The sequence below is a fragment of the Chlorocebus sabaeus genome, chromosome 14, assembly GCF_047675955.1.
Source record: "Chlorocebus sabaeus isolate Y175 chromosome 14, mChlSab1.0.hap1, whole genome shotgun sequence".
Taxonomy (NCBI): domain Eukaryota; kingdom Metazoa; phylum Chordata; class Mammalia; order Primates; family Cercopithecidae; genus Chlorocebus; species Chlorocebus sabaeus.
In genome coordinates this window covers 98422629-98433894 of record NC_132917.1, presented here as the reverse complement: position 1 = coordinate 98433894, position 11266 = coordinate 98422629, and the positions used below count along the sequence as shown (strand labels likewise).

Genomic DNA, 11266 nt, shown 5'->3' with positions numbered 1-11266 from the left:
CTCATGGAATGCTGACTGATACAAATTTTGGTACTAGAAGACAGGAACAGAATCTTTTTTTTTTTTTTTTTTTTTTTTTTTTTTGAGATGGAGTCTGGCTCTGTTGCCCAGGCTGGAGTGCAGTGGCCGGATCTCAGCTCACTGCAAGCTCTGCCTCCCGGGTTCACGCCATTCTCCTGCCTCAGCCTCCCGAGTAGCTGGGACTACAGGCGCCCGCCACCTCACCCGGCTAGTTTTTTGTATTTTTTTTAGTAGAGACGGGGTTTCACCGTGTTAGCCAGGATGGTCTCGATATCCTGACCTCGTGATCCGCCCATCTCGGCCTCCCAAAGTGCTGGGATTACAGGCTTGAGCCACCGCGCCCAGCCGGGAACAGAATCTTAAATCTATTTCCAGTGGCCAAGAGGGCATTTAGGTACTCCATGGCATGGTGTGGCAATAGAGATATACAAAATATTACCATTGGATACTCTCAATCCAACACATATAAAAGGCAAGGTTCTGGGTGCCCATGTGTTTGATGACACCTAAGAACATTTTAGTTAAACTGAGGAGTATAATATTCACTGGTTGCTGGAGAAAGTGGGGAAAGAAAGGGATGAGTTTAGGCTTTCACTTTCCCAGCTTAAACTGCATAAATGAACTGAAAGCTTCTATGGGCTGGGTGCGGTGGCTCACGCCTGTAATCCTAGCACTTTGGGAAGCCGAGGTGGGTGGATCATGTGAGGCCAGGAGTTTGAGAGCAGCCTGGCCAACATGGTGAAACTCCATCTCTACTAAAAATACAAAAATTAGCTGGGTGTGATGGCAGGCACCTATAATCCCAGCTACTCAGGAGGCTGAGACAGGAGAATCACTTGAACCCGGGAGGCAGAGGTTGCAGTGAGCCAAGATCGCACCACTGCACTCCAGCCTGGGCAACAGAGTGAGACTCTGTCTCAAAAAAAAAAAAGAAAAAAAATTGGGAGGCCGAGGTGGGCAGATCACGACAAGGTCAAGAGATTGGGACCATCCTGGCCAACATGGTGAAACCCTGTCTCTACTAAAAATACAAAAATTAGCTGGGCGTGGTGGCGGGCACCTGTAGTCCCAGCTACTCGGGAGGCTGAGGCAGGAGAACTGCTTGAACCCGGGAGATGGAGGTCACAGTGAGCCAAGATCACACCACTACACTCCAGCCTGGTGACACAGTGAGACTCTGTCAAAAAAAGAAAAAAGAAAGAGAAAAGAAAGAAAAGAAAGAGAAAGAGAGAAAGAAAGAAGACAGACAGACAAAAAGAAAGAAAGAAAGAAAGAAAGAAAGAAAGAAAGAAAGAAAGAAAGAAAGAAAGAAAGAAAGAAAGACAGACAAGACAGACAGACAAGAGAGACAGACAGACAAGACAAGACAAGACAGAAAGATTCCTATGTCTGTCCTGAAAGAAATCCTTATCTCCTGTAGCTGCAGGGCTGACATTTCTGAAAACCAAACCCAAAGCGACTGAACTGCAATCCACCTGAATGCCTAGCCTTGCAGACTGGTCTTGTGTTAAAGTGAGAGAACTGACTGAAAAAGAATGGTATTCTAAAAAACTGGAATGAGGACATATGGGAAGATCCCAGTGAAGTTGGGGGTATCAAACCCCTAAATTCTGCTGAGTCTTGTTTGCCAGCAGAAGTAGCCCTTCCACCCTCTCTGAGGTGGTGAACCCTGATTTTTCTGTAGAACCCTGTAATGGCCTCTCCTAAGGTCCTCTAACAAGACCCCACCAATTCTCCCCAGGACCCACTTCTACCACTCCTCTTTGCTTCTAGACACATAACTAGACTCAAGTTCCAGCAGGTCCCAAAGAGTGGGGAATAAAGCACCCCATACAATAAAAGGTACACTACGCACTGAAAGAACGGCATGATTTTTCTAATGTATACTGATGTAAATGTCAGGAATGTGCATAGACGTAGATATAAGGATGTGGGGTAATGATGGAAGGAACATGGCATTGTATCAGGCTGCATTTATTGGTATGAGCCCATTGAGCAGAGGTTCTGGGCTCCGTGTTTTAGCTGGAGGGATTAGAAAGGGCTCCATTTGGTTGGTTATCTAAAACATGAGTTCAAAGATAACCCACAGTAAATGAAGTTGAAATGCCAGAACTCTAATACTGTAGAGGAAGGGACCCAAAGGCTTAAGGAATCTGGAATATTAGAGTGGATTTATCATGTAAGACCTGTCACCCACCCTGGAAGGGTCCAAACAATACACCTTTTATCATGACTATGAGAAATAAATTGGTGAGGAGGGCTCCAGAGTCCTTGAGAGCTCTGTAGTAATTCCTTTCTGCAGGTCAGAAATGACAATGGGAACGGCTACCATCAAACTGGGATCCCAAAATGCAATGCAGATAGTTGGATCCCAGGACCGTGAGGTCTGAGTGGCCATACTTATTGTCAAAGGCAAGGTGGATATGGTTGCTGCTATGAACAGTGGTGTCAAAATGTTAGCCAGAATAGTCGAACTCACAGGGACCTTTGGCACTGTCTAGTTGATCATGATGTCCCTAGAAAAGTAGATAAGCAATCTACTAAATTCTGACTTGATCTGTGCAAGCAGAGTTCCATGTTGTATAATTAGACATCTAACTTGAATTAGCAAAATAGAGAGTAACAGTCCCTCAATTATTTCCCAGACATGAGCTAGGTTATATACCCCAAACCCATTAAATGATGGGGAGGTTGGATCTCCTTGAGGAAGAGCCCTACTACACTGTCAAAAATGTACACTGTTCATCTTTCTCTCAGTCATCCCCAAGGGAACCTGTGGCCACTTACTATGGTGACTGTGCATTGAGGAAAGTCATCCTGGTAAGTGGCCATACGTATGGCCAATGGAATTCACTTGCAGGAGATCAAAGGGCTCCAAGAGCAGGCATTCAGGGTGTTCATCGCCCTGATCTCTCCCTGTTGAGTGGTTCCAATGTGTCCCTGTTCCTCCACCAAAGGTTACAGCCTGTCAGAGGCTCTTGAGTTCTCTAGATTTTTGTACCTGCCCCTCCCCTAATGACATCAGCTCCCGCTCCCGCTCGCTCCAGGTGCCTCGCCACTCTTCATCAGTTTCCCTTAACCCTGATCACAGCTTTATAAATAACCCCACTTCAGCCAGGTGTGGTGGCTCATGCCTGTAATCCCAGAACTTTGGGAGGCCGAGGCGGGTGGATCACGAGGTCAGGAGATCGAGACCATCCTGGCTAACACGGTGAAACCCCGTCTCTACTAAAAATACAAAAATTATCTAGGCATGGTGGCACGTAGCTGTCACCCCAACTACTCAGGAGGCTGAGGCAGGAGAACCACTGGAACCCAGAGGCAGAGGTTGCAGCGAACCAAGATCGCGCCACTGCACTCCAGCGTGGGTGACAGAGCGAGACTCCAACTCAATAAATAAATAAATAAATAACCCCAATTCATGACACTCTCAATTACCCCATTTCTTCTTCCTGGTCATGCAAGCAGGAAATCACCTCGTGGGGAGCTTCCACAATTCTTAGCAGTTTCTTTGTAGATACAAAACTTTCTGTACTCCCGCCTCCCATAAAAGCTGTTTAATGTGGTTGTGTTCACACCCTGGACTGTGATCTTGCTCGGGACAGAATGCATATCTGGGTCACTCTTAAGTTTCCTCATTGTATTTTGATATTGTCAGCATGTGAGGTGGTCTATTAATATCTGTTCCATGAATGACTGAATAAATGAATCAATGCTTTATTAAATGATAAGTCCATAGTCTGTTGGGTTCACCGACGCCGGCCATCGGTGCCATGTTGCCACAGGTGTCCTGTGGCAAAGCAGTTTTTCTTGGTCCATTCAAATTGGGACGGGAAGCAGACGTTTTTGTAGAATACACCTCCCGGGGCAGAAATGGAATTGCCTCCCTGTGGTGTGTGGATGGAGAAATGTCCTCGCATCGTGGTTTCAAGTCCTGGTTTGACTGCCCCGCGACCTGGCTTAGACACAGGAGCTGCTCTTCAACTGTTTCTCTTTTTTTGTATATTTTGTGAAATTTTTTTCTTCAGAATTTTGCCACCATGTCTTTCCATTCATTATAAAAATATTATATGTCGTGTTTGCCGGAGGAGATCTAAAACAAAACAATAAAAACCATGGTGCTCAACTCAGTGCACAGGAGCTCCTGCCGTCTACTCGCTGGGCAGTGGTGGAGGCTGGCGCTTCCCAGGGTGAGGATTCTGCTTCCCATCAGTAGGGTTTGTCATCTGTGAAATTCTTTTTACCTCTGGGCAGCACAGAGCCTCTGGGAAACTCTCTTCCCCCCACCTTCTCTTAACTAACTCAGGCTATTCACAGCTTTGACTGGTCCCTATGGGATGGGGCCACAGTTCTAACCACTTCTGCTGGCATCTCAAGGGGCATGGAGGGAAAATGGCAGGTCCAATGGATGAGCCTTGGTAGGAAGAGGATGCTGGAGGTGGGGATGGGGGGGAGGTGGCCTGAATGGATCACCAGTCCCAGGAACCTTGGCATGGAGGAAAAGCAATGCCACTCTTGTGGGAAAATTCAAACACTGCTACCTCTGGAGTCAGAGGGTGAGTAGCGGTGGGGACGGACACTTCCCCTCATCACACGCCTCCACCCCATTGCTCTAGGGGCAAGCTGAGCGTTCAGCCCGGTGTTGGGCAGGACCTGAGGGACTGTGGGGAGCTGCTCTTCCTTCTGCGGTCAGGAATACGTGTCCCCGGGGATGCAGCAAGAAGCACATAATCTCAAAATGCAGCTATGCATACACATCACCGTGCAAACCATTTGCTTTCTAGTGCCTGCACATGGTGAGTGCCTCTGTGCCTGAGCCCCCTCATCTAGAGGCCTAACCAAAATATTTAACAACTGGTGTAGACAGGCACTGACCGGTCAAAATGACCACCACTGAAGCAGAGCCTTGGAGGGCCACAGCTGTGCCAGGCACTAACCCTACATTTGCAGGAGCACGGAGAAGATCAGGAGGTCAGTGGGAAGCTCAGGGAAGGCTTTCAGTATTCTAACAAGCAGGGCAGCTGTGTCAGTGTGAATGTGCTGAATATCAGCCCTGCTCTCACTTTCCTTCGTGGCTTCAGCCCTCCTCGCCCTCTTAGATTTGTGTTTTTCCTTTCTTTTGTAAATCCATATTTCTATTTACCAATCTTTCAGCCAGAGCCCTCAATATGGGGACAGGTCTGGCCTAACTGCAGTGGCCTTGAGAGGCAACCCTGGCCCACCCAGGGATCCCCAAACCCAGCTGTGCATCAGAATCACCCAGGCTGTGCCTAAAACCCATGGCCCAGGTCCTGTGTGCTTTGACAGAGCAGGCCAGGGGATGCTGAAGCACAACCAGGCTTGCAGCTTCTGCCCTCCTCCTAAACCAGATCAGCAGGAAGCCCCGGGGGCAGCGTGAGTTCAAATACCCGCAGGTTCTTGGAAGGAAGGCCATGCCAGCACTACTCACGATGGCTGTTTCTTCCTGATGTATGAGGCCAAACCAAGCAGCAACAGCACGGTGGCCGTGAGGATGATCACCCCGGAGATGGCGGCGATGATGGTGTTCCTCTGCAGGAAATGCAGAAGCTGCCTGCAGGGCATAGTCCTAAAGTGAGCATCTAAATGAGAAGACACAGTGCAGAGTGAACAGAGATCCCCGCTGGGCCACCCACCACCAGGACTAAACCTGCAAGGGACACCTGTTCATTCCATTCATAACAGAATAAAAACCTTGGCACCTTAGCCACTGGTTCCAGAAGTCCTCTTGGGAAGGAACCAGCTGTTTGGGGAAATGCATTCATCTGCTATTTGGCGATAAGATGAGATGCTTTTGGGAGGTGGAGATGAGACACTGAGGGTATGGGCTGGCACACAACAAAGCAACCAGAAATAAAGTTCCACAGACCAGTTTGTAAGAGGTAAAGAGAAGGACAGAGGAGAGCTCAGGTGGGTGAGAGGAGGCGGGGGCACTAGAGGAGGTTGAGAAATCCGACTGCAAAGGCTTTTAAGAACAATGGAGGCAAATATTCCGTTTGCAGCTTTTCACAAGCAGCGATAGAACCTCTTCTCTGCTGCCCCTCCTCTGCCCCCTGGCCTCAGGAAGGGGTACTGCATACACAGTCCGCCTCGTGGGTGTAGGTTTGGGGGACCTCACCTCTGCACCAGCACGAGGCAAACACAACGCCACGGATGATCCTGAACTCCTGAGCCCCTCTGAGGACTCACAGAAACTGTGAGAGTGGATGGGAATACCATTCCCCGAGCACAGGCTGGGGAAAACACGGCAGTCTTAGCCAGATCTCAAAGCAAGGAGATCTCAGCCCACATCGGCGTCTCCTAGAGCTTCTGTCACCCCATTTATAATGTGACCAAAAAAGAAAACGACATCAGGGAAATCGGGCATGGAGGTAGGATCCCAGGTATCGGCTGGTTTCGTGTGGAGAGCTGTCCAGGGCAGCCGGTGATGTAGACACGGGGAGTGCTGAGCAAGGGTCTTCTTGGTGATGGGGAGAAAACAGGGCATGTCCAGCCTCCCACCTTCAGCTCTGCTATGCCAAGGGGCAGCGTATCCAGCAGCTCTAAGGCTCTGCTGCAATGATTCGGCATTTAGTTTCTAAGCATTAGGAAGCGACAACCAGGTATAATTTTGACAGGGAGTGGCAGTGTGGAGGGGTGTACTGCGCTTGGTGCCAGCATGGGTGAGTTTCTGCCCACTCTAAACAGGTCTGGGCACAGGGATGAGCCAGGGTGAAGCCTTGGCTGTGCAGAAACAATATAAAAGTAGCATCTTTCTGGAAGAGTGGTGAAATTCCTGGAGTTCGGTTGTTTGTTGTTTGTTTGTTGTTTTTTAAATGGAGTCTCGCTCTTATTGCCCAGGCTGGAGTGCACTGGTGCAATCTCAGCTCACTGCAGTCTCCACCTCTCGGGTTCAAGTGATTCTTGAACTGCCTCGGCCTCCCGAGTAGCTGGGATTACAGGCACCTGCCACCACGCCCAGCTAATTTTTTCTTTTGTATTTTTAGTAGAGACGGGGTTTTACCATGTTGGCCAGGGTAGTCTCGAACTCCTGGCCTCAGGTGATCCGCCTACCTTGACCTCCCAAAGTGCTGGGATTACAGGCGTGAGCCACCACGCCCAACCTCTGGAGTTGGTTTAATTCATAAATTTTAACTGCAGATTGTATTCACGGCAGATTTATTTCACTTTTGCGGGTGAAATAAAGGTGTCAGTTAAAATACCATGAAAGGCAAAAGACACATTCAGAAGTTGTCTGTATTTAAGCATCATACTTGGTTTATACCATATAGATTCCCACCTGATTTAGCTGCTCCTTGAAGTGTTTCTTTATCTACAGTAGTTAACTGCTCTCTTAAATCCCTGTCGAACAGAGAGGATTCTTTAAACCTCTTCTCCTCTGAAAGGTGATCTACAAAAGATAAAATGTGTTCATCTACAACCAACCACAGCCTGTGATTAGTTCAGCATTTATGATAAAAGTAGCTTCTTCTAGACTCAAAGTGAGGAGTTAGGGAGGATTTGGGGGAAAAGTCTAAATAAAGCCTACAGAACCTCTGTGTTTTCGTGTTTTTTTGTTTCTGTTTACTTTTTTAAAAATCTAACAAATTCCTGGGCAACCCACCCACAGCTGAGGCAGCATTTCTTACACTTAAGTGTGCATCTGAATCACACTGGGAGGGCTTTTGAAAACACAGATTCCCAGGCCCCACCCCAGAGTTTCTGATTCCGTAGGTCTGGGGTAGGCCTGGGAATGTGCGTGTCTCACAGATCCTGAAAGATGCTGCTTCTGTGGGTAGAGGACCACGCTTAGAGGACCCAAGTGAGAACCTCTCTAAGCCCCAACCTACTTCTCCACTTGCATAAAATAGAGATAGTAAGACCTACCTCACAGATTGTATAATGTTCATGAAAATAATTTTGAAACCACAAGGTACTATAAAAATTTTCTTGAGTTGCAAGGACAAGAGAGGAAAATTAACCACACTGAAATACTCAGGTATTGGTAGATGGATTGCAGAATAGTTTAATAGAAAGAAGACAGTCGAAAATGAGAAATATGGCCAGGCGCAGTGGCTCACGCCTGTAATCCCAGCACTTTGGGAAGCTGAGGCGGGAGGATCACGAGGTCAGGAGATCGAGACCATCCTGGCTAACACGGTGAAACCCCGTCTCTACTAAAAATACAAAAATATTAGCCGGGCGAGGTGGCGGCGCCTGTAGTCCCAGCTACTCGGGAGGCTGAGGCAGGAGAATGGCGTGAACCCAGGAGGCGGAGCTTGCAGTGAGCGGAGATTGCGCCACTGCATTCCAGCCCGGAGGACAGAGCAAAACACCGTCTCAAAAACAAAAGAAAAAAGAAAAAAAAAAAAAGAAAATGAGAAATATTTGCATCCTAGCTTTGCCCTTTGGTGCCTGACTCGCTGGCATATGGGACCTGTCAAAGGGCCTGAGTTCAGCTTGGAGAAAACTGGGAGGCCAGCACGGCCTGCCTGCCTTTGCCAGACGCAGGATGGCCTGGGAAGAGGCTGAGAGATGTTTGGAGAAGCTCTGGGGAACAAACTAGAACCAATGGGTAGGCGCTCCAGGGAAATCTGTTTGGACTGTTTAGCGGTTAGAAAGTGAGCTATCAAAGAGAGAATGGGAAAGGATGAGAAGTAATGAATCTCACACCCTAGAAGACTTCAAAACAGGCTGGAGCCCCCAGCCCCAGATGGGAGACCTCCAAGGGCTGGAAGCGGGGCAAGGCAGCTTTGGATGAGTCTGGTAAATCTTCCTTGGCCTCGTTCACAGAGAGAGAGAGAATTGTCACAATAAGAGTTTGCGGCCAGCTTGGGGAACACAGCAAGACCTCATGTCTACTAAAAACTAAAAAAAAAATAATTAGCTGGGCATGGTGGCACACACCTGTAGTCCCAGCTACTAGAAAGGCTGAGATAGGCAGATGGCTTGAACTCGGGAGATCAAGGCTGCAGAGAGCTATAACCACACCACTACACTCCAGCCCAGATAACAGAGCGGGACCCTGTCTCAAAAGAAAAAAAAATTAAACAAAATAATAAAATAAAATAACAGAAAATTATCACAATATGATTAAGACTACCATGTGGGTGTCTGATAACAGTCTCATGAAGTTCTAGTTATTCCTGAAAAAAAGAGAGAAATGTGTTCCTTCTTCAACTTGGCTTAGAAAAGAGAGAAAACTCCCACTTTAATAAGACTGATAATTAACTTGACTTTTGAAATGCAACATGTCAAATCGGAATCCAGAGATTAACAGCCGCAGACAGAAAGCCCTGGCGAGCCTAGAGTTATCCACTAGGGAGCGCGCTCGGCTTGCTCTTCCACAGAACTGTAGCAATGGTAGACCTGACATGGGAACACATTTTCACTCTTTCTCTACCGGAGGCAAAAGACGACAGAATTAAGAGCCACTGCCTATTCTTATCGTCAGTATGGACGAAGTTTTCATTTACCTAAGGTTCTATGAAGAGTCTGAAGGCGTCTTTTACGTTTGATGGGTTGCATTTGATCAATTGTTGGATTATTTTTTTGTGGGAAAAAATAAGCATAATTATCAAATTTTTAACCAACAGTTTCATTTCCAGACTTCTTTTCAACTTTACAACTATTAACTATGACAGGAGCAGCCGCCCATTACAAGAGCAATTCTCCCGTCCTTCCATGCTGTACGCTCAACCCAAGCTGCCAATCAAGCATGTGCTGGGCTTGGTGAAAACCTTCTTAAAGGAGTGCAGAACCAAGACAGTTTGACTTTGTGCTCAAGGAAAAGTTGAAGTCTTACATCTTCATACTTCTCTGTGTTTTGGAGACTCTAACATTGACGTGAGCCTTTGGTTACAAGTTAACAGCATGTTATTGCTAGGACTGATGCTACATTCCATTCAGTGGACGTACGATCATCGAGAGCTACAGCTGCTGTCCACAGACCTGGGCACACCTTTTACAAGACACTTCACTTCTCAGAATGGTCATTTCCCCACTCCTCCTCCTATCGAGATGTTTTTGACCATTGATTTTTTTTTTTTTTTTTTTTGAGACGGAGTCTCGCTTTGTCGCCCAGGCTGGAGTACAGTGGCCGGATCTCAGCTCACTGCAAGCTCTGTTTACGCCATTCTCCTGCCTCAGCCTCCCGAGTAGCTGGGACTACAGGCGCCCGCCACCTCGCCCGGTTAGTTTTTTGTATTTTTTAGTAGAGACGGGGTTTCACCATATTAGCCAGGATGGTCTCGATCTCCTGACCTCGTGATCCGCCCGTCTCGGCCTCCCAAAGTGCTAGGATTACAGGCTTGAGCCACCGCGCCCGGCTGACCACTGATTTTTTTTTTTTTTTTTTGAGACGGAGTCTCACTCTGTCCCCCAGGCTGGAGTGCAGTGGCACCATCTCGGCTCACAGCAACCTCCGCCTCCCAGGTTCAAGCGATTTTCCTACCTCAGCCTCCCAAGTAGCTGTGATTACAGGGATACACTACCACGCCCAGCTAACATTTGTATTTTTAGTAGAGATGAGGTTTCACCATGTTGGTCAGGCTGATCTCGAACTCCTGACCTCAGCTGATCCACCTGCCTCGGCCTCCCAAAGTGCTGGGATTACAGGCGTGAGCCACCACACCCAGACTTTTTTCCTTTTTCTTTTCTTTTCTTTTTTTTTTTTGAATGGTCACTGCTGCCAAGGAGGAGGTGCAGTGTGGTCTAGAATTTACTGTCCCTGCGGAGTAGCCTGAGAGCAGCTCCCACCCTCTGAAGATGGATCTGATCAGTCCTCTCAGGTGGCAGACATGAGCTTTGTCACTGCCTGCGGGTTCTTCTCAGCCCTCTTCTTCCCTCACTCTTCCTACTTGGAAAAACCCTATTAAGGAGATCAGCCTCTTGTTCTCCCAGAAGTCTGTGCAAATACAACGTAAGCACTTTTAAAAGAACTTCAGTGTTAGCATGTTTATATCTAACAGTTATTTATTGATTCGATTGACTCTCCTAAGAGCTGTGGGGAGCTCTTGGAGGACAAGAATGCCTCACTGAGTACTAGCTTCCAGCACAGTACCTCCCGCTGGGTAGGAGAGATCAGTAGTTAGGTCTTGAGTGAGAGAATGAATCTGGAAGAATCTCGACTGTAACCTCGACTCTGAGTCAGAGCCACCCTGCTAAACCTGTCTTGCTAGCTAAGACTGCCAGTCACGGTAGTGTGCGCCTGTAGTCCCAGGTACTCGGGAGGCTGAGATAGGAGAAT

General features: G+C 47.7%; 1 protein-coding gene across 1 annotated transcript in view; it reads right to left on the bottom strand.

The window, feature by feature from the left end:
* Positions 1 to 3724: 3724 nt before the first annotated feature.
* Positions 3725 to 11266, bottom strand: part of C14H2orf92 (chromosome 14 C2orf92 homolog) — a 39559-nt gene continuing 32017 nt past the window's right edge. Inside the window, exons 7-9 of the mRNA XM_038004172.2 lie at positions 7319 to 7429; positions 5471 to 5621; positions 3725 to 4114 (exon numbers count right to left, since the gene is read on the bottom strand). Of these exons, the coding sequence (XP_037860100.2) occupies positions 3982 to 4114; positions 5471 to 5621; positions 7319 to 7429 (395 nt within the window). The 3' untranslated portion in view covers positions 3725 to 3981. The remainder of the gene's footprint in view (positions 4115 to 5470; positions 5622 to 7318; positions 7430 to 11266) is intronic.